The 22,553-nt window shown below is 44.8% G+C and overlaps 3 protein-coding genes across 3 annotated transcripts in view; all 3 read right to left on the reverse strand.

Annotated features, from left to right (window-relative positions):
- Window positions 1-4,340, reverse strand: part of LOC114361837 (uncharacterized) — a 42,531-nt gene extending 38,191 nt beyond the window's left edge. The window contains exons 1-3 of the mRNA XM_028317036.1: window positions 4,155-4,340; window positions 3,225-3,522; window positions 314-518 (exon numbers count right to left, since the gene is read on the reverse strand). Of these exons, the coding sequence (XP_028172837.1) occupies window positions 314-518; window positions 3,225-3,522; window positions 4,155-4,251 (600 nt within the window). The 5' untranslated portion in view covers window positions 4,252-4,340. The remainder of the gene's footprint in view (window positions 1-313; window positions 519-3,224; window positions 3,523-4,154) is intronic.
- A 461-nt stretch (window positions 4,341-4,801) lies between these two features.
- Window positions 4,802-13,366, reverse strand: LOC114361834 (uncharacterized). The gene is made up of 6 exons (XM_028317034.1): window positions 13,005-13,366; window positions 10,960-11,113; window positions 9,049-9,204; window positions 8,237-8,395; window positions 5,239-5,422; window positions 4,802-4,899 (listed from the first exon to the last, which is right to left on the reverse strand). The coding sequence occupies exons 1-6, from the start codon at window positions 13,088-13,090 to the stop codon at window positions 4,802-4,804; spliced, it is 837 nt and encodes a 278-aa protein (XP_028172835.1). The 5' UTR covers window positions 13,091-13,366.
- A 1,558-nt stretch (window positions 13,367-14,924) lies between these two features.
- On the reverse strand, window positions 14,925-20,475 carry LOC114361835 (uncharacterized; the record flags this gene model as incomplete). The annotated part of the gene is made up of 5 exons (XM_028317035.1): window positions 14,925-15,095; window positions 15,548-15,713; window positions 16,816-16,884; window positions 18,363-18,495; window positions 20,327-20,475. Coding segments are annotated over 5 exons (688 nt in total), but the record flags the coding sequence as incomplete, so codon positions are not given.
- Window positions 20,476-22,553: the final 2,078 nt, after the last annotated feature.

Below are 22,553 nucleotides of genomic sequence, written 5' to 3' on the forward strand. Positions count from 1 at the left end.
AAAAATCAGCCCTAAGTAGTATATCCGTTAAACTAGCACCCATAACACAAGCATTAAGTTGCTTACTTTGGGGCTAGCTGGCGCTGTGTGAAATTAAAAAAAAAACTAGGTAATAGGTGAATACCGCGGAGGCAACGATTGAATACGCATAGAAACGAAATCGAAACAAAATCGGGCGACTAACACGTGAATACGAAAGATGACTCCAGCGATCAAATCACTTGCATGTCGTTGAAGTTTTGTTACGTGAATTAGGCCACAGCCACTTAGAAAATTATCAATCAGTTTTTTGCAATAATTAAATTAATATAACCTGTCTCCCCACCCTCCCTCGAGTCAAGCACCGCGCATCTGACACCAGCTTCAGACTCTCTGAAGGCAGCTCTCTGAGGAGACTGCAGATGTCGAGGGTAGACAGCAATTCCGTCTGTTCGGTGTGGGATATGTAGGTGGACAGTATACGGAGGCATTTGGACTTCGTGTGGCCTACTACCCTAGCTGTTAGTTGCAGGACCATTCTGGAAGAGAAACAAAAAAACTGAATTAAATAGTACCAGGCCTGTTCATCTCCGCGAGTTTACATTGAAAACAAAACACGCACGATGGCCCACCTACAGGATACTATTCGACAAGGCCTCACATACGAGCGAACATTGACTCACCCACGCGTATTCTTGTGTATGATGGAAGAAAATAAAGAAAATGCTGTACTAAAAACTGTGCAGTATTTAACTGCCTAAATATTAATAAAACACAGAATGTACTTTTTTAAGTTGCCTCAAGACACTGAGAGGTAAATAAGTAGTTAATATTATTCATGATAATTCATGCTAAATGATGTATTTCCTCCGCCATTTTCCGCAGTTTGGCACCTCACGTCACATCATTTTACCGAAGTCAGCCCTATAGCTTCGGCGCAGTGCCGATCACTGACGTTTGTCAACAAAATGGTGCTTGACTCTTGAGACAGGCTAAATTACACCATATTGTTAATGACATTGAGCATAATACATTTTTTTTAATACCTTCGCGAAGTAAAACTTCTGTACGTAGTACTTATTATTATTCTGTGATAGTACTTACACACGGCCACACTATTAACTATCCATTTCCGTTTTTGCTCTCGCTCCAATCAAATGGTGATTCTTTGCGATCGAAAAAGACGACATGACATGGATAGTTAACACTGTTGCCGATGGTACAAATTGTTAATTTTTTAAGACCGAAAAAATGGAAAGGAAAAAATACGATTTATAGTTATAGTTTTTGCAACTCACGAAGGCGAGTGAGCTTTATTTGACGGACGTTTGTAAATTATCTACCTACATAAAATCTGTTAATTTCTCATGTAAGTGACTGTAATGTTTTTAATGAGAAATAAATGTTCTTTAAACCTTATTTGTGTGTGTACGTGTACATGCACATAACGATAGAACAGTAGCGAGCCACCACACATGTAAATCTCACTCGCCTCCGTGAATCGCAACAACTATAAACACTTAACTAAGCCTTAACTAGTAGATAAGTTAATTTCTGTAACACATTTGTTTGTAATTCCTAAAATAAATAAATAAATAAGCCAGTGCCTAAGGTATGGGAGCGACACGGGATCGGTGGCATTGACATATTTTATTATGACGTGACAGATGATAATATAGTTCCAAAATACTGAACTGTCCTATGCATGACATTGACAGTGGGGCGCCACCGTCAATACCGGATCGCTGGTTCCGATTTTTGCCATGTTGGAAACCATATAGTTGAACGATGGTAGCGCACCCCTGTCATTGAGTTTGGTGGGACAGTTCAGCGTGGGTCATCTATATCTGAAGATAATTTGAAGACTCGCTGACGTTTAACGTCACAAAACACCCTCCCGTGCCCCTCTTATAACTCAAGCCCGGTTTCCACCGAGGCGGAGAGCGGAGAAGTGTGAGGTCGTAAAATTTTTCGATAGAATTTGGAGCGGAGAGTAGAAGTAAAAATAATGAAATCTGATTGGTTGTTCATAACACTTCTCCGTTCTCTGCTCCATCTTAGTGGAAAGATCTATAAATAAAAATTTATATTTATAAATAAATAATTTATTTCTAAGAAGTAGTACAGACTTAACATTTTCAGCGGCTTCTGCACTAAGCTCACGCTTGTATCGCAGGTGCCAAATAACACAACTCTAAAAGTAAATTACAGTAGCAGTCGGACAAACAGTTTTATTTTTAAGCTAGTGGCAAAATGATATCTAAGGTAATATTAAACAGTCAATTAAATACTATTTTGATAACAATTACAATATAGAAAATTGAAGTTTGGAATTTTTAAGAGCCATTTCACAAAAATATTCCTTATCTTTTTTTTTTAATTCCCTTTTTTTACACGCCGTTGGGTTTTTTGTTTTACACTCGAAAAACATAACCCACCCTCCTTCTGGCGCAGTCGGGTAATTAACTAATTAATAATAACACTCACTCACCCCATCGCATCGTTCCGTTCGGTTCATGATAATATTCGGCCGACGACGGCGAGAGGGCGGCGGAGGCCTCCAGCCGCCGCCGCCGCCGCAGACAGCGACCGCCCGCCCGCACGCCCGCCACACCACCAGCACCAGCACCAGCAGCAGCAGCAGCAGCAGCAGCAGCAGCAGCAGCAGCAGCAGCACACATTGTTCACGCACCACCAACTGAAATTATGAACGGAGAAACCACATAAGTATCTGTGTATGATACCACAACAACATCACACGCATCACTTTGGCACTTTGTTTGTTCGCACACATAATCATTTATCGTTTAAATCGCTCTCAATTTACTTGCTTTTACCGCACAACACACACAACTAACTGAATGAACGAATAACAACAACAACAACAAGTAGCCACCTGAGTTAACTTATAACTTGTCTTGCATTTGATGCGCGTCGTCGTTCACTTTTCGCCATTTCAGCGGCAAAATGATAACACAATGCAGTTATTAAATAATCTCTGGGTGTTGCTTAAGATAGTAATTCATGCTTCCAAAATCTTAGAAATTCGCACGAAAATATAAAATGGCTCTTAAACAAAATTGGAATGTACGGTTTTAATTAAAAATCTTAATTAAAATTGGTAATGGGAATGTGTGTGCGCGCGTGTGTGCGTGTGTGTGTGTGTGTGTGTGTGTGTGTGTGTGTGTGTGTGTGTGTGTGTGTGTGTGTGTGTGTGCCTGTGCGTGTATAGCAAAAATACTTACTTAAAATGATACTCGTCACATATCATAGGATAGCCAATCTGCGCATAATACAGCAACTTAACGTAAGAATCAATCTCCTCCTTCTGTCTCTGTCTGTCCATGAACTGTCTGTACTTAGAGACCGGTCGCTCCGTCTCGCTCGCACACGCCAACGCTTGGCCAAACAGTTCGGCCAACTTTATCTCGTGCCAATGTCTTTCTTCCAATGCTATTAAGGATGGTAGAAGCTCGGGAATGTGTATTTTGTGTTTTGTTACAATTAGAAGAATGCGTAGTACTGCTTTTTGTTTTTCGCGCACTGGAAATGGAGATAAAAATTAATTGTATTTGACACCATTCGATAATCATTTTGAAGAACATTTTTAAAAACACACTTCATTCTAGAGTTTTAAGAAACTAGAGTTTTTAGTCTTCATTTCGAGACTGAGTCTATTTCCAAGACTAAGACTCTTTGGTCACATGAGTCCGAGTAGTTTGAATCTTCTAAGTCCTTATTTATTTCAATACTCAAACTTTGGAGGACTCAGTCATGAGTTCTTTTAAAAAGACTCAGTATTTATGTTCTTTTTGACAGGACTCGAGTCTTCGAGAGTCTCTAAGAGTCTCAGAGACTCCGAGACTTAACATTCTAAAGGACTGAGCTCTAAGTTTTATTTATAAGACTCGAGTCTTCATAAATAGTTCAAGTTCTATTAAATAAGACTCCAAGACTCGAGTTTCTTACAGCCTTTAGTTCGTTTACGTATCTCCTCATTTCTAATTCAATTACAATACTAACCAGTACCAGTCACAAGGTGGACCGATGACCTCATAAAGGTAGGAGGAAGGCGTTGGATGCAGGCCGCTACCAACCGGCCATTATGGAAATCATTGGGGGAGGCCTATGTTCAGCAGTGGACATCTTATGGCTGGCATGATGATATGACTTACCAGTAAGAAAACTCTCAAAGCACTTCCACGGCACTGCCACCAATCTACCATAGACTTCCAAACTTCTGTCCAATAGACCTGCCAGCCAGTTCATCATGCTAGCATAGCCGTGGTTGTCTATGCACGTGTTTATTAGATACTCTATGGCCGAATTCAGGTGCTCCGTCAATTTTGCATGCTATGTGCCCTGTCCATTGCCACTTCAGCTTGCTAAAGGACGAAGAACACTTTTCATCCCGAAAACGAATCGTAACCGTATCAACTCGAGGCGGTCAATATTATTTGCACGAAACCAAGTACTGCAACGCACACTTATCCGCACCGTAACGTAAACGCCTCGCCTCGCGGTTGATAGCGCGCGAAAGGTGTAAGTGCGTAACCGTGTTGATCCTTTTCCGGGTCGATAAGTCTGCTATGACCTTAATCCATCATGGTTTATTTCGTTTACGGATACACTTACCAGTACCAGTCACAAGGTGGACCGACGACCTCATAAATGTAGCAGGAAGGCGCTGCTTGTACTACCAGACTTACCAGTGAGAAAACTCTCAAAGCACCTCCACGGAACTGCCACCAATCTACCATAGACCTCCAGACTCCTGTCCAATAGACCTGCCAGCCAGTTCATCATGCTGGGATATCCGTAGTTATCTATGCACGTGTTTATTAGATACTCTATGGCCGAGTTTAGGTGGTCCGATGGTTGCAGGTCTGGTGTATCTTTCCAGTGGAGGAGGGTTTCTAGCTGGAAAGAGGAAAGACATTTTAGATAAATGAACTGTCAAACTACAGTGGTGACGACAAGGTTCAACAGTTCTGTCATAAAATAATATATTTTTTTTTAAAAACTCAAAAAAAGGTCACTAAAAAGTAGAAATATAAGTTTTAAATTCAAATAGTTCATTCAGTACATAGGCCCTTTCCAGGGCGCTTATACACGAATCCTTTTAGAAGGAATGTGCTCACTAAGACGGGATTTTGCAACATTCAACCACGTAAAGGGTAAACGGGGTCCACTCGTACGAAGTCGCGGGCGGCCGCTAGTATGGAAATAAATCTGATTGGTTATTCAAAACACTTCTACGCTCCGCCTTGGCGAAAACTGAACCTAAGACTTGAAGTCGATCAAAACTCACAATATCAACGTGCAGGCTGTTGACCAGTTTCCTCCCGTTGTCCTCTCTCGCTGTAGTCGCCATCACTTCTATAAGAGGGCCTCTGAGGACGCCCGCGTGAGGCTTCAACGCCTCCCTGCAGTTGCATACCATCTGCGGGAATAATATAGTTATTAGTTAGTCAAAATCTACCTAAAAAATTTACCTATAAGATTACTATACATAATACTTGCTATGCTCTTACTTACAGGGTGCATGTGATGTACTACCCTACCATTTACCAACTGTCAAACCACACATTTACATGTGTAAGTGCAAATAAATGATTTGCTTTGATTTGATTTGAAATCTTATTTCATTAAAATGTGGCATTAGTGTTCAGTTTGGTAGTGTTGGGATGTGTCATTAATGTTAGGTTGTGTCACTATTGTTGTGTTGGGTCACCAGTGTTGGAGTTCTATTAATGCTGGAGTGTGTCATTAGCGTTAGTGTGTCACTAGTGTTGCGATGTCATTAGTGTTGGAGTGTGCCATTAGTATTGGGGTGTGTCACTAATGTTCAGGAGTGCCACTGTGTTGGAGTGTGTCACTAGTGTTGGTATGTGTCATTAGTGAAGGAATAAGTCATTACTGTTGAGGCATGTCACCTGAGCCAGCGGAGCGCTCCCTGTTAATGCTTTTTTTTTTTTTTTTTTTTTTTTTTTTTTTNTAACAGACTGGAATACCTTTTTTTTCGTCAGGAAAATACATTGATTTGTATACCCACCAGCCGCGGGGGCGGTTAGTGGGTTATGTGGGGTTCTCCCTGCCAGAAGGGCAGGGCCTACCCACTAAAAACCTGACGTTGCCCTCGGTAGCCATATGAGTCGGGAACGCGGGCCATCACTATCGGCATTTTGCCTCAAGCATTCGTCCGCGTTCCCTGCTCGGCATTTCACTCGCTTAAACCAAGCCCAGCCCAACCAAGGCGTTATTACGCCTTCAACCTCCTGCGAGCGGCACGCAGGACACGTGCTGCGCCGTCGCGGCCTCTTTAGACGCCACCAGACACCCCCGTATCTGATGGCCGAGGCCTATTAGGAAGGGGCAGATGGAGGTCATAGAGCCTCCTTCTTTGCCCATGACGTCGGCGGCGGGCAATGGGTGCGTCGGGTGATGCTTCCCGCTCCCTCTCCGCCGCTTCCTTCTGTGAAATGACTGCTTCACAGAAGGTGAGAACTCCACGCCACGCCTCCTCTCCGTTGGTCATATGGTGAACTAAGACCGGTAGAGAGAGGTCATTTCCTATACATATATTGAGGGCCGCACGCTCATCCGCCCAAGCTGGGCATTCTTGGAGCGTGTGCTCAGCTGTATCCACAGTGTCAAGGTTGCAGTGATGGCAGCCTGGTACCTCTTCTCGGCCTATTCTGTGAAGGAAGGCCCCGAAACACCCGTGGCCTGTCAGTAGCTGGGTCATCCGGTAGGTTAGACGACCATGCCGACGTCGCAGCCACTCCGCTAGGACAGGCAGAAGTGCCTGCACAGTGCGACGCCCGACTTGACTAACGGCAGCGAGCGCGGTCACCCATCCAGTGTGGTGCAGAGAGCTCGCGTGTTGTAGCAGACCCATCACAGTGTCAGTACACTCTTGTTGTAGGGTGTGTCATTAGTGTTGGGGTGTCACTAGTGTTGAGGTGTGTTATTAGTATTAGGGTGTGTCACTAGTGTTCAAGCAAGAGTGCCACTAGTGTCGGAGTGTATTATTAGTGTTAGAGTGTGTCACTAGTGTTGAGGGTGTGTCATTAGTGTTGCAATGTCATTAGTGTTGGCGTGTGTCATCAGTCTTGGGATGAGTCACTAGTGTTGGGATGAGTCACTAGTGTTGGAGTGTGTCACTAGTATTGGAGTGTGTCACTAGTGTTGGTGTGTGTCACTAGTGTTCAAGAGTGTCACTAGATGTAGGGGTGTGTTATTAGTATTGGAGTGTCACTAGTGTTGTTGTGTCACTAGTGTTAGCGTGTGTCATCAGTCTTGGGAGTGTGTCATTGTCATCAATATTGACATGTATCATCGTGTCATTACCTGAGCCAGCGGCGCGCTCCCTGTTAATCCTTCAGCGAGCGCGGTCACCCATCCGGTGTGGTGCAGAGAGCTCGCGTGTTGTAGCAGACCCATCACAGTGTCCGCACACTAGTTGTAGGGGTGTGTCATTAGTGTTGGTGTGTGTCACTAGTGTTAGAGTGTCATTAGTGTTGGAGTGTCGTGTTGGAGTGTCCTTAGTGTTAGAGTATGACATCAGTCTTGGGATGAGTCACTAGTGTTGGCGTGTGTCACTAGTGTTCGAGTGTGTCACTAGTATCAGCGTGTGTCATCATTCTTGGGATGAGTCACTAGTGTTGGAGTGTGTCACTAGTATTGCAGTGTGTCACTAGTGTTGGTGTGTGTCACTAGTGTTGGTGTGTGTCACTAGTGTTCAAGAGTGTCATTAGTGTTGGAGGTGCGTCACTAGTGTTGCAATGTAATTTTTGTTGGAGTGTATCACTAGTGTTGGGGTGTATCACTAGTAATGGGCGTGTCTATCAGTGAAGGAATGAGGCATCAGTGTGTCATCGTGTCATCAGTGCTAATGTGTGTCGACAGACCTGAGCCAGTGGCGCGCTCCCTGTTAATCCTCCAGCGAGCGCGGTCACCCATCCAGTGTGGTGCAGAGAGCTCGCGTGTTGTAGTAGACCTATCACAGTGTCCGCACACTTTAGTTGTAGGGTGTGCCATTAGTGTTGCAGTGTGTCGCTAGTGTTGGGGTGTGTCATTAGTTTTGGGGAGTGTCATTAGTGTTGGGGAGTGTCATTAGTGTTGGGGAGTGTCATTAGTGTTGGGGTGTGTCATTAGTGTTAGGGTGTGTCATCAGTCTCGGGATGAGTCACTAGTGTTAGCGTGTGCCACTAGTGTTGGGGTGTGTCATCAGTGCTAATGTGTGTCGACAGACCTGAGCCAGCGGCGCGCTCCCTGCTAATCCTTCAGCGAGCGCGGTCACCCATCCAGTGTGGTGCAGAGAGCTCGCGTGTTGTAGTAGACCTATCACAGTGTCCGCACACTCTTGGGAGTTTAACTCGTTGTCCACTAATTCGATTTCGTGGGAGTTTTCCTGGGAGGAATGGTTGATGTTATTTTAAACTTCGATACCTTTATGCGCAAATTGTCAAAATCGTAAGTTGTCAAATTCGCAAATTGTCAAATCGCCAAAATGTCAAATGCGCAAATTTTCAAATTCGCAAAATGTCAAGTTTTCAAAATGTACAGTAGGTTTAATAATAAAAGTAAAATTATTAATTGGCAGAACTTTTAATCATTTTGCAATTTGCGAATTTGGCAGATTGTGACCGCTTGACAATTGGCGAATTTGACAATTTGCGCATAAAGGCTTCGATGATAATATGCATATTTTCCAATCATCGAACTGATGAATAAAATTGGCCTATTGACAGCTTCTGTATGGGAAATATGTCAAATTGACAATTTTATTCCAGTAAGCTGAAGTGGCAATGGGCAGGGCACATAGTACACAGAACTGATAGCAACAAGGCTCTGGAATGAAGGCCATTTACCGGAAAACGCAGCGTGTGACGTCCACCCGCAAGGTGGACCGACGACCTCATAAAGGTAGCAGGAAGGCGCTGGATGCAGGCCGCTACCAACCGGGCGAGATATGTATAAATCATTGGGGGAGGCCTATGTTCAGCAGTGGACGTCCTGTGGCTGAAATGATGATGTTGATGATTTATTTTAAAACTAACTCACCGGAGGCTCCTCATCAGTATCCATCAGGTCAAACTGCAGTGGGTTTTCTGACAGAGTCCTCAGAAACATCCTAGTTCTGGTAGTTCTACTGGCACTAGTAGCGCTAGTCCGACCGGTAGGACTGTCGACCACTGTGTGGATTGTCTTTTGTTGCGACTGGAATGGAATTTTAAACATTACAGGGGGCGTAGTGTGAGTTTACGTCAAACACATTTAATGTCTACTGCGTAAAAAAGTGACATTACGTGACGGATTGTACAGCGCCCATAGCGGAAACTTTCATGAACTAAAATCTATACTTCCATACTAACATTATAAATGTCTATACTTCTATACTATTTATACTAATATAACAAATGCGTTAGTCTGTCTGTCTTGCTTTCACGCCTAAACCGCTGAACCGATTTTGATGAAATTTGGTAGATATAGTCACTGGAAAGGACAAAGGATAGTTTTTATCCCGGGTTTTGAAACAGGGACGCGATAAAGTTTTTCTGTGACAGACAAAATTCCACGCGGGCGAAGCCGCGGGCGGAAAGTTAATCTTCATATATTTTTTACGCGTTCGCTAGTGACGATGTTTGATGTAAACTCACACTAAGCTGAGGGCATAATTGAGTCAGTGCTTGAAGTATGGGAGCGGCACGGAAGAGGTGAACGGGTGACATATGACATGAAAGAACATACAACCAGGCCTGTTCATCTCCGCGAGTTTACATCGAAAACAAAACACGCACGATGGCCCACCTACAGGATACTATTCGACAAGGCCTCACATACGAGCGAACATTGACTCACGCACGCGTATTCTTGTGTATGATGGAAGAAAATAAAGAAAATGGTGTACTAAATACTGTGCAGTATTTAACTGCCTAAATAATAATAAAAACAGAATGTACTTTTTTAAGTTGCCTCAAGACACTGAGAGGTAAATAAGTAGTTAATATTATTCATGATAATTCATGCTAAATCATGTATTTCCTCCGCCATTTTCCGCAGTTTGGCACCTCACGTCATATAATTTTACCGAAGTCAGCCCTATAGCTTCGGCGCAGTGCCGATCACTGACGTTTGCCAACAAAATGGTGCTTGACTCTTGAGACAAGCTAAACTACACCATATTGTTAATGACATTGAGCATACATTTTTTTAAATACCTTCGCGAAGTAAAACTTCTGTACGTAGTACTTATTATTATTCTGTGATACAAGTCTGAAGCACATCTGAAGTCTTGCTGACATTTGACGTAACGAAAGCACCGTTCACCATTCGTGCCGCTCCCATACCATTTACTCAGTTAAGTGGTAGACCTCTACCCCCTTACTAATAAAAGTTACTCGGTTTTTGGACACTTAATTAAAGAGACATTTAGTATAAATAAATAAATAAATATCCCTGGACATTTAAACTGCGCTTCTAGTCCCAAACTAAGCAAAGCTTGTACTATGGGTACTAGACAACGGAAATAAACATACTTAAATACTTTTTTTTTAATACATACATATTATACATAGAAAACACCCAGTCCAATACAAACAAAAATGTTCATGCACACACATGTTTGTACTGTGCGGGAATCGAACCCGCTACCTCCGGAATAGTAGTCCGTTGCGGACCAATACACCAAACGGCCGACGTATGGTATGGAAATGTCATTTTAAAGTACTGTTCAACGCTTGTGTAACTTTTTATTCGTAAGGGGGGGGGGGGCTTGCCACTACAAACTGGTCGCAGGCACCAATCTACAGATGGCGCTGATACAAGCTTACTGTGACACGCGCCTCCGCGCCTACAAACCTGCATCGCGGTAGTAAAGATTTCAAGATTTTTAATTGTTTGTATATAGGCTATTTTATATAAAACCTCTCTTTTTTTGCTCTCTTTCTCTCTCTCTCTCACACACACACTAACCCAAGTCATCTTCAAAGGCAGCTTCCACTGTTGCTCGCAGTCGAACAGCTTCTCCCATACGTTGCGCCTGAACAGAAACTGATAGAACTTCGCCTCCGGCCGCATGATCAATATGGCTGCGCAGAGACACTTGTAGTTCGCCACTTGGAATTGTCTGTGGACAAATACAGAGTGTAGAAACAGACATATTTTTAACTAGTGACCCGCCCCGGCTTCGCACGGATGCAAAGAATACATATAAACCCTCCTCTTGAATCACTCTATGTATTTAAAAAACCACATCAAAATCCATTGCGTAGTTTTAAAGATCTAAGCATACATAAGGACACAGCGGAAAGCGAATTTGTTTTATACTATGTAGTGGTTTATTTGCAACTCAACTGAAAGGGATTTGACTACATTTTGTCGTTCTAATGCTGACTATTAGGGAGCGTTTCTCGAGGTCATTTTGGTGATAGGTGATCGGCGTAGTATATTCTGGTAAACAATATCATCATTTCAGCCACAGGACGTCCACTGCTGAACATAGGCCTCCCCCAATGACTTCCACTTCGCACGGTTGGCAGTGACCTGCATCCAGCACCTTCCTACTACCTTTATCAGGTCGTCGGTCTACCTTGTGGGTGGACATCCCACGCTGAGTTTTCCGGTACGCGGCCTCCACTCCAGAACCTTGCTGCCCCATCGGCCGTCAATTCTGCGTACTATGTGCCCTGCCCATTGCCACTTCAGCTTGCTAATCCGTCGGGCTATGTCAGTGACTTTAGTTCGTTTACGGATATCCTCATTTCTGATTTGATCTCGTAAAGCAACACCGAGTATAGCCCTTTCCATAGCACGCTGTGCAACTTTGAGCTTCTTTAAGAGGCCTATAGTGAGAGCCAGCCTCTTCTGTAAGAAAGGTGTACGTTTACTCTACTGGATCTCTGACTGAGAGAATCCTACCAACCTGTAGGCCTCCTTGAGTTCGGGCGCGGCGGGCCGCGGGCAGGCCTTGTCGCGGGAGGCCGCGCAGACCCCGCAGGCGCGCTTCATCAGCAGAGACGGCTGCAGGAGACACTTCTCTACACGCTGGTAGAGAGACGACTTATTTTGGAGCGTCATTCTAATACTGGACGTCTATTTCTCTCTGCTCGATGGACTGATGGCTGCAGGAGAGACCGCTTTACATTGTGGTAGAGAGACTTGACTAGTTGTGTAATTTTATCGCGGGCGGCGTAGTGGCGAGTAGTAGTTGTCCTAAGTCGGGACTCTGAAGGAATTATAAGCGCGGCCAGTTCGGGGATGGGTGACCGGTAAGTCTGTGACACTTTTTGAATCTACCCTGCTTCGTCCAGTAGAAGTTTGCCATAGATAACTGACAGTCACTGTCAAAAACCGGGCGATCGTGTTCTGTGGTGCTTCGTCGTCAAGTCTGAGACTGTAGAAGGCAGATTGTGAACCAAGCAGCGTGCTCTACAATGGGGTCAACTGACAAGCATTAAGACCGCCCTCATGCTACTGACCTGTAGGCCTCACTGTAGCGCCATCCTGGTGATGACAGTGACTTTATCTACAGTGGCGCCGTAGAAATTACTGACCTGTAGGCCTCCTATCCTAGTGACTGCAGATGCGATAGTCGTCCTACCACTGTCTTCGCCACTAGCAAGTGACAGCGATCAGTAAGACCATAGCCCTCATGCGACTGACCTGTAGCGCCATCTTGGTGATGACAGTGACCTTACTCTATAGTGGCGCCATCTTAGTTTAAATACGATAGTCTTCTTAAAACTTCAGCGCTACTCAGGCGCCACTGTCTTCGCCACTAGCAAGTGACAGCGACCAGTAAGACCATAGCCCTCATGCGACTGACCTGTAGGCCTCCCTGTAGCGCCATCTTGGTGATGACAGTGACCTTGCTCTAAAGTGGCGCCATCTTGGTTTAAATGCGATAGTCTTCTTAAAACTTCAGCGCTCACCAGTTGGCGCCACTGTCTTCGCCACTAGCAAGTGACAGTGACTTTGTTCTACAGTGGCGCCAACTGGTGAGCCCTCACGCGACTAACCGGTAGGCCTCCTTGAGTTCGGGCGCGGCGGGCCGCGGGCAGGCCTTGTCGCGGGAGGCCGCGCAGACCCCGCAGGCGCGCTTCATCAGCAGAGACGGCTGCAGGAGACACTTCTCTACACGCTGGTAGAGAGACGACTAATTTTGTCGCGTCTTTCTAATACTGGGCGTCTCTCTTTCTGCTCGATGGACTGATGACTTCAAGGAGATAGCTGGCAGTCGAAAAGCGAGAAATAGTGACCTAACTCTACAGTGGCGCCATCCTAGTGACTGCAAACGTGACAGTCCTCCTACCGCTTTAGCGCTCACCAGTAGGCACCACTAGCAATTGACAGTGACCTTACTCTACAGTGGCGCCATCTTAGTGACTGCAAATGCCACAGTCCTCCTACCGCTTCAGCGCTCAGTTGGCGCCACTGTCTTCGCCACTAGCAAATGACAGTGACCTTATCTACAACCCTCATGCTACTGACATTTCGGCCTCCTTGTAGCACTATCTTGGTGTAAATGCGATAGTCCTCCTGCCAGTTCAGCGCTCACCAGTTGGCAGTGACCTTGCTCTACAGTGGCGCCAACTGGTGAGTGTAAATGCCATAGCCCTCATGCTACTAAAGCCTGGTCTGTGAGCACGTAGAATTTTGTCCAATGATCCCAAGCTACCCATCCTTATCGCTCGCGCGTAATTATATTGCTGTCGCGACTGTGCGACGGGCGCCCGCAGTGAGTGTGCGAGCGCGACAGCTACAAGGATGTGTAGCTTGGGGTCATTGGACAAAATTCTAAGTGCTCACCGACCAGATTGATTTTGATTCATGACCAGATTGATCCAGATTGATCATGATTGATTGGCTGTAATGATGCTGTATGAAGCAGTATCAATAGAAACCAACCTGTAGGCCTCCTTGAGTTCGGGCGCGGCGGGCCGCGGGCAGGCCTTGTCGCGGGAGGCCACACAGAGTCCGCAGGCTTGCTTCATCAGCAGAGACGGCTGCAGGAGACACTTCTCTACACGCTGGTAGAGAGACGACTAATTTTGTCGCGTCATTCTAATACTGGGCGTCTCTCTTTCTGCTCGATGGACTGATGACTTCAAGGAGATAGCTGGCAGTCGAAAAGCGAGAGATAGTTAACTTACTTTACAGTGCCAGTGGCGCAATCCTAGTCACAGTAAACGAGATAGCCCTCAAGCTACTGACCTGTAGGGCTCCCTGTAGCGCCATCCTAGTGAATCACGGTGACCTTAGTCTACAGTGGTGCCATAGCCCTCATGGTACTGACCTGTAGGCCTCCCGGAGCTCGGTCGGGAGATTTCTTGGGGAAAGTTTACATCCAGTAGTAGCTATTTCGTCTATAGTCTGGTCTGCGAGCACGTAGAATTTTGTCCAATGACCCCAAGCTACCCATCCTTATCGCTCGCGCGTAATTATGTGGCTGTCGCGCTCGCACACTCACTGCGGGCGCGCGTCGCACAGTCGCAATATATTTACGCGCGAGCGATAAGGATGGGTAGCTTGGGGTCATTGGACAAAATTCTACGTGCTCACAGACCGGGCTTTAGTAGTAGCTTTTTTGTCCAGTTGCAGCGGTGGGAATAGTCTCGTCCTGTGGTAGTCTCTCGTTGGCTGAAATGGTGCTGTATGAAGCAGTATCAATAGCAACTAACCTGCAGGCCTCATTGGTTGGGCTTTTGAGGCGGTCAAGCTGTAGATCCTGGCTACACAGGAGTTGCAGCGGTGGGAACGAGAGGTGGGAATAGTCCCGTCCCGTATTAGTCTCTCACTGGCTGCAATGATGCTGTATGAAGCAGTATCAACAGCAACTAACCTGTAGGCCTCATTGGTTGGGTTATTGGCGGTCAAGCTGTAGATCCTGGCTACACAGAAGTTGCAGTGGTGGGAAAGAGAGGTGGGAATAGTCCCGTCTACCTGTAGGCCTCCTTGAGTTGGGGCGCGGCGGGCCGCGGGCAGGCCTTGTCGCGGGAGGCCACACAGAGTCCGCAGGCGCGCTTCATCAGCAGAGACGGCTGCAGGAGACACTTCTCTACACGCTGGTACAAGATAGACTCTTCAGACTTGAGAGAGGCGAGTGGGATCTGAAAAAAGTTGTGTTTATACTCTTTTGACAGTTAAACTATAACTATAGTCAAACGATTTTGAAAAGTCAAATGGAAAAAATAAAAAAATAACCCAGTATTGATAAAATCAAAATCAAAAATATTTTGGCACTTATTAACGTCAAACCAAAAAAACCTTTTGGACCTTACCTGTGCAGCGCTTCGAGACAAACAATATGGCAAGGGCTAAGAAGAAACGCCGGAACACACTCATAGATAGTAGCGCCCTCCGGCAAATTTCATAATTATTATGGTTCTCCAACGTGACAAATATCGGAACTAATAATGCAGTATTGATAGTAGCGCCCTCTTGACATCAATGTATAATATTATGTATATCTTAAGAAAGAGGCTGACCAAAGTGACTGAGTTTCTTGCGCTGACACTTTTTTCACATCCTAACGTAGAAATTGTTACTTTTTCACACTAACCTTCTCAAAAGCCATAGTGACGAGTGTATAGCACCTGGCCTGTTCTCTCAACATCTTCCTTAGCTCGTAGCTATCGCTCTCGCCCCGGCTCCGCTTGCTAAGCGTCGCTAGTAGCTTGCTTACTATGTTAGAGAAGAATTGCTCGCAGAATGATGAGGTTGAGTATCTGTTAATAATTTATTAAGGCTGAGTTGCACCACCTAACTTTAACAGTAACTATAACGATAACCGGTGTGTTTTGTATAGAGTTTCACGTTTGATAAACTCAAAGGCCCAGAACAGACGGTGAAACGCAACTGCAACGAAACTGCAACTTTCTGATGATTCTGATGAATGAAACTGAAACTGAAAGTTTTAAACTGGTCGCGTCATGTGTGGTCTCTCAACGGACGCTATGGCAGAAACTTAGATGCAACTCAAAAGTAACTAGCAGTTGCAGTTTCGTTGCAGTTGCAACGTCTGTTCTGGGCCTAACAGTAACTATAACGATAACCGGTGTGTTTTGTATAGAGTTTCACGTTTGATAAAGTCAAACTGTCAAAGTAAGATGGTGCAACCCCGCCTAAGAATGTTGTATGTTTGCGGCAGAGTAGTATTAAGAGGTAAACGTGAAATACCCGTTTAACGCATATACTGACAGTTTTCATTCAAGGCCTTCGTCTAAAGTGTAATCTCACATACCTATAACGTATATAAAACGTTTATGGGCAAATTGTCAAATTCGCAAATTGTCAAGCGGTCGCAATGTGCCAGATTCTCACTTTGTCAAATTCGCAAATTGTCAAGCGGTCGCAATGTGCCAGATTCTCACTTTGTCAAATTCGCAAATTGCCAAATTCTCACTTTGTCAAATTCGCAAATTGCCAAATTCGCAAAATGTTAGGTTTTAAAAATGTCTTTATATTACGGTTTTATGGTTTCATATTTAAAAAAACCTTAACGTTTTAATGATTAAAGTTCTGCCAATTAATTACTTGATTTTTATTATTAAAACCTAAACAACTGGTCATTTTTAAAACCTGACATTTTGCGAATTTGACAAAATGAGAATTTGGCACATTGCGACCGCTTGACAATTTGCGAATTTGACAATTTGCGCATAAACGATTTTATATTTGTCAACTTTCAGAACGTATGGAAAAACTAAGCCAGTGGTCTAGTTCGGAGTGCCTCACTGTTCTTGCGCTTATTCGGTTCCTAGGCGTTACAAATCTATCAATCAGATAAGAATATTTAAGAGTTCGTGACGTCACTTGTGACGTTATTACCTGAGCAATGGCACGAGCAGCCGCTTGCAGACCGCCAGCGAAGGATTCTCGAACAATATATTGGCGATTCTGCACATGTAACAAATTCAAATTCAGTTATTTAAATACACAAGTAAATATTGGATATATCGGTTATTATACCAGCTTTCGTTATAATGCATCTTGACCTCAAATTAATAAACCATAGCCCCCTTATTAATAAAAAGTTACACCTAGGATGAACCCTGGATTAAAATGTCATTTCCATGCTAAATGACAATTTAAGCAAGAGTTCAACTAGGGTGTAACTTACATTAATAAGGGTTTAGATACAAGCGCAAGGCAAAATTTTTTGACTTACAATGTTATGAAAATCTATGCTAATATTATAAATGCGAAAGTAACTCTGTCTGTCTGTCTGTCTCTCTTTCACGCCTAAACCACTGAACCGATTTCGATGTAACTTGGCATACAGATAGTTTGAGTCCTGGGAAAGGACACAGGATTATATCCCGGTTTTTGAAACAGGGACGCGCGCGATAAAGTTTTTCTGTGACAGACAAAATTCGCCGCGGACGGAAAGCTAGTTTTACAATATAGTTTAGGACTAGAGGCGCAGTGTAAAATGTCCAACGTATTTTTATATATTTGTGTGCAACTGTGTACTCACGACGACCTGATAAAGGTAGCAGGAAGGCGCTGGATGCAGGCCGCTACCAACCGTGCGATGTGGAAGTCATTGGGGGAGGCCTATGTTCAGCAGTGGACGTCCTGTGGCTGAAATGATGATGATGATGACGATGATGTGTACTCACTCAGGCCAAGGAGGATGCGATCTCCTCCTCCCACCAGCCTTTGGCTCAAGGCGGAGCGGAGCGGAGACGAGAGATGTGCGGCGAAGCTGCCAGGCTAAAGCGGAGCGGAGAAGAGACGAAATGTGTGAATTGTGCGTAGTTGTCAGCTGTCAGTGTATTAGTGTCTATAAAAGGCAAACACACTCGGCACCGCTCCGCTCCGCACAGCTCCGCTCGACAAAAATGAGTCCGCGCGACACTTCTCCTCTCTTCTCCGCTTGATCCATTTCCATCGAAGCGGAGCGGAGAGATGTGTGAGCTGTGCGTAGCTGTCAATCTATGACAGGTAAACACACTCCGCACGGCTCCGCTCCGCAATGATCGGCTCTGCTCCGCATTACTCTGCTCCGCTCCGCATCACGTTGCGCCGTCTCACTCTTCTCCGCGCGATTCATTTACACTGAACCGGAGCGGAGAGGAGTTGCGGAAATAATGGTTATTGAAAACACTTCTCAGCTCCGCTCCATCGCTCCATCTTAATAGTTTGGAAACAACTCGCAGTTAGGCGGTTATCACACTGCGCCGCGCTCCGCCGCGGTCCGCGTGATTTCATATAAAAAATCCCGCGCGCAGACGCGTTGTCAGTGTGTTGTGCCGCGCGTGTTTTCTATACAAACTGAGGTACTTGCATATAATTATTAAATCTGTCGTCCCGCGCTCCGCGGCGGAGCGCGGCGCAGTGTGATAACCGCCTTATTGTGTGTGTGTACTCACGTCAAAACCTTCACCTCCCTCGTGTGTATGACACGCCCGTCGCGCCACATCTGTAACCCACAGTCGCCGCGGCGCGCGACGTGGGCCAAGGAGGATGCGATCTCCTCCTCCCACCAGCCTTTGGTCTGGTCACCTTGAAGAAAGTAAAATCATCATAAGGTTATTTAAGGTTATATAGTCTGGTCTGCGAGCACGTAGAATTTTGTCCAATGACCCCAAGTTACCCATCCTTATCGCTCGCGTGTAATTATGTTGCTGTCGCGCTCGCACACTCACTGCGGGCGCCCGTCGCACAATCGCGACTTGGGGTCATTGGACAAAATTCTACGTGCTCACAGACCGGGCTTTAGAAGTTTTATAGCCACGAGAGCCGAACGGTGAAGGGGTCGGGGCCGACTCGAGATCCGAGGAACGCGGGTTCGAATCCCACCGCCGCTCGACTATTGTGGTGAGCCCACTCCTAACACAAGTTTATTTAGCTTAACACGAGGGGCTAATGGGACTATTAGTAATTTGGACAATACAAATTGCTAATAATGTTTAAAAAAAGACATCAACTCGGAAAGGAACCAACACCGTATAGCCTTTTACGAGCTGTCATCGTCTTTCGCGCGCTGTTCACCGCGAGGCGAGGCGTTTACTTTACGGTGCGGATAAGTGTGCGTTGAAGTATGCAGTTTCATACAAAGAATACTGATCGCCTCGAGTTGATACGGTTACGATCCCTTTCCGGGTTGATAAAATGTGTTACGGCCTTATATTTCCACTGTAGAACGATACTAATTTACAAAATTTTTAAATGCATTTTGGGCTACATTAAATACGCTAGCAAGACGGGTTGAGGAAGCCGTTCTTCTCAGTCGGTACACTCTCGAGTGGTCGTGGTCATCATTGTGAATCACGATGAGTGATGTTCCTCGTAATACGGCGCCATTCCTCGCGGACTGCAGATTTCCGGGTACTTTTGCTAACCGAGCACTTAGTTGCGGCCTTGATCTGGTCCGTCCATCTCATTGGTGATCTACCACGTACCAAGGAAGTCTTATGTTCACATATTTGTTTCTTAGTCGCCCCTTACGATATTAGAAGGGAATGTCGGCCAAATCCTTCATTTCTTCTGGTAGATTAGAGATTGGCGAGCCCTTGCATCATCATCACGTCCATAGCTGAACAAAGGTTGCCTTGTTTTAGGGTAGATATACCCAACATTGATGAAACAAACGCTAGCCGTAACAGCGCATTACACTTGAAAATTTCGACGGGTTCATCCAGTATCTAACGCCCGTTTTCTCCATCAATCCCTAATTTTTAAGTGACCCCTGTGAAAACAAAATTCATATTATGTGTTACCATAGGAGTCAGTTAAAAATTAGGGATTGATGGTGAAAACTGGCATAAAGTAGCTCAGATGGAAGAGCAATCGCCCGGCAAGCGGAAGGTCGTGGGTTCGATTTCCGCCTTAGGCAGTTCGATTTTTTCAAGTTATGTGTAATTTACAAAGGCTGCCTTGTCTGCACTCTTCTCTTTTCGAACTCTGCGACACTCACCAGCTGAGGTTTAGATCTCTTGCTCGGTGGACCGACGATCTGATGAGGGTCGCGGAAAAGACCAGTTGTGGATTTCCTTGGGGGAGGCCTATGTCAAGCAGTGGACGTTTTTTGGTGAACGATCGAACTAGTAACTCTTACATTCCGCAAAATAAAGTTCCTCTGTGGTTGAGGATTCCTAGTAAAGGGCTACCTAAGTTAACTGCGACAAACGTTACTTCGACACTACACTACTCAGACAAAGGATATTCGCCTTTTCGCCATCAGTAGTGTCGGAGTAACGTAATGTCGAAGTAACGTTTTTCGGAGTTCAGTTTTTGAGCCTTAGTGAAGCTCGAAGCCTGATCATCACTTGCCATCAGGTGAGATGCAGGCCAAGAGCTTCCTCGTAGTGGATAAAAAAACTAATTGACTCACATTCCGCCATTTTGGCTATGATGTCTAGAAGCGTGACGTCAGCGGTCGAAGCGAAAGCGTCCAGGATGGCTTGGAACGCGTACTGCGAGGCGCCTGATAGCTCGGACAGTCTCGCAGGCAGTCGGGAAGCGAACGACTTGTATGCAGCACTAAAAAAAGAAATAACGGTCAAGTGCGAGCCGGACTAACACTATACACAAACATTACTATGAAGTCTCACAGTGCGTGTGGACGCACAGAGTGACACACGAACCAATCACAGGGCTCTATTCTACGCTGTGCGTTCTATTTGCTGCTTCAGTTAAGCAAGCATCGTTTGTGAATACGGGCGTAAAACTTTTCCAAATTAAAAATTGGATATTTGACACCATTCACCAAGCTAAGTAATAAGTGCCCTTTCCCAAAGCACAGCAATCCAGTTTTGCGGGATGCTACAGGACTTGTGAGATCACATGACAGCATCCCGCTTTTTGCGGTACAGCTGTTTGCCAAAAATTTATAAAAACTAAAAAAACTCATAAAAAAACTCAGCAGAGAGCTGCTAGTGGTATCACTTCTATTTTAAACAATACTTGTAAATTGTAATTAAATAAACTGGACCTTTTTTACTGAGGGCTGAGTTAGTCACTCAGCCCTCAGTAAAGAAGTCCAGAGCGCGTAAGATTTTAGTTCTTGAAAGTTTCCGCTAGGGGCGCTGTACAATCCGTCATACATTTAATGTCATTTTTTACGCAGTCGCTAGTGAAGACGTTTGATATAAACTCACACTAAGCCCACTGTAAGTGCCTATTCACTCTCACCTTGATTCTTTGTATAGTCACGGAATGAAAAGGTTCGTCAGTTTTCAAATTGATTCCTTCAACGAATCGCGAGCACATATTACCTTTTGAAACTATGTTACAGAATAATCTCGAGTTAGAGAAAATAATCTTTAACTGTTTATTAGTATTAGTGTTAGTATTAGTCGGCCGTTTGGTGTAGTAGTTCAGAACGGACTACTATGCCGAGAGGTCCCGGATTCGATTCCCGGCCGGGCAGAAATTGAAATGATGAATCTTAATTTCTGTGACGGGTCTGGGTGTGACTATGTATAATATTTATGTATTTAAAAAAAAAGTATATAAGTAGTATATCCGTTAAGCTAGCACCCATAGCACAAGCATTAAGTTGCTTACTTTGGGGCTAGCTGGCGCTGTGTGAAATTGTCCAAAGATTTATTTATTTATTTATTTACTGTTCGTCAGTAAAGTTCAAAATTATTCAGATCAAAGTTGTTTGACGATTTAACTTGTCAAGAAGATTATTATGATTGATAAACTAAAACCTTCTTGTTGGTTCAACCTGCCATTATCTATTAAATAAAAAAAAACTACATTTTGTAACATTGCACTGCTGCACATTGCAAACTGCGCGACGACACGTGCGGGGTGGGCCGCAGACACCGTCATCAACTTCTACCACCGCTGGGGGCTAAAGTGTAACGTAGACAAAACGGAGTGTGCCATGTTCACTCACAAAAGAAACTACCGCAAAACCATACGAATCAGAGGCGAGGTAATCGAATACAAAAACAGTATAAAATATTTGGGCGTACACCTAGACAAGACCATGACCATGGGCAAACAGACGGATTACGTCGTCCAGAAGGCGCGACGAACACGCAGTGCGCTGGCCCCTATAATAGGTTGGCACTCCAAGACGGATCTGACGGTGAAACTTGCCGTCATTCAGGCCTGCCTACTTCCTATACTGGACTACGGCGTGGTACAACTGCTCTCACGCTACAGTAAGAGCAATTTGTTGAAAATTGAACGCCAATATCGATTGGCCCTCAAGACAGCTGGACAGTTCCCAAGACGTCTAGAGACCGCAATTCTCTGGGATATGCTAGACTGGGATCCATGGCAACTTCGTGCACAAGATTTGAATGAGGACATGCTGCGCCGACTTGACGAAATGCACATCGAGGATTTAGAGACCCCGGGAGACGCCTATTTCAGATACGGACAACACAATCCTCTCCTGACTAACACTAGACTAGGCGAAATAAGTTATGTACCAAAAAAAGATAGGAGTCGGCTGCTCAGTAAGCGAGCAACCGCTCCTCGTCCCCATAGATTATAGTCATAGATACAATACGAAACAACATTATAAAATTATATAAATTTATTTTGTAACTACACACTAATAAGCACAAAGCACGCATTACACGACACTTATACAGATT

This window comes from Ostrinia furnacalis, unplaced genomic scaffold (assembly GCF_004193835.3).
Source record: "Ostrinia furnacalis isolate ACB-3 unplaced genomic scaffold, ASM419383v2 OfSCF6005, whole genome shotgun sequence".
In the NCBI taxonomy this organism is placed as follows: Eukaryota; Metazoa; Arthropoda; class Insecta; order Lepidoptera; family Crambidae; genus Ostrinia; species Ostrinia furnacalis.

Excerpts from the sequence above, each read along its gene's own strand:
- LOC114361834 (XM_028317034.1), bottom strand. The coding sequence starts at position 13,090 with ATGAAGCGCGCCTGCGGGGTCTGCGCGGCCTCCCGCGACAAGGCCTGC. Across the intron at positions 11,114-13,004 it reads GAACTCAAGGAGGCCTACCG|ACAATTCCAAGTGGCGAACT; the intron begins GTTAGTCGCGTG and ends ATTTGTCCACAG. Across the intron at positions 5,423-8,236 it reads GGAGCGCGCCGCTGGCTCAG|ATGGTATGCAACTGCAGGGA; the intron begins GTCTGTCGACAC and ends TTATTCCCGCAG.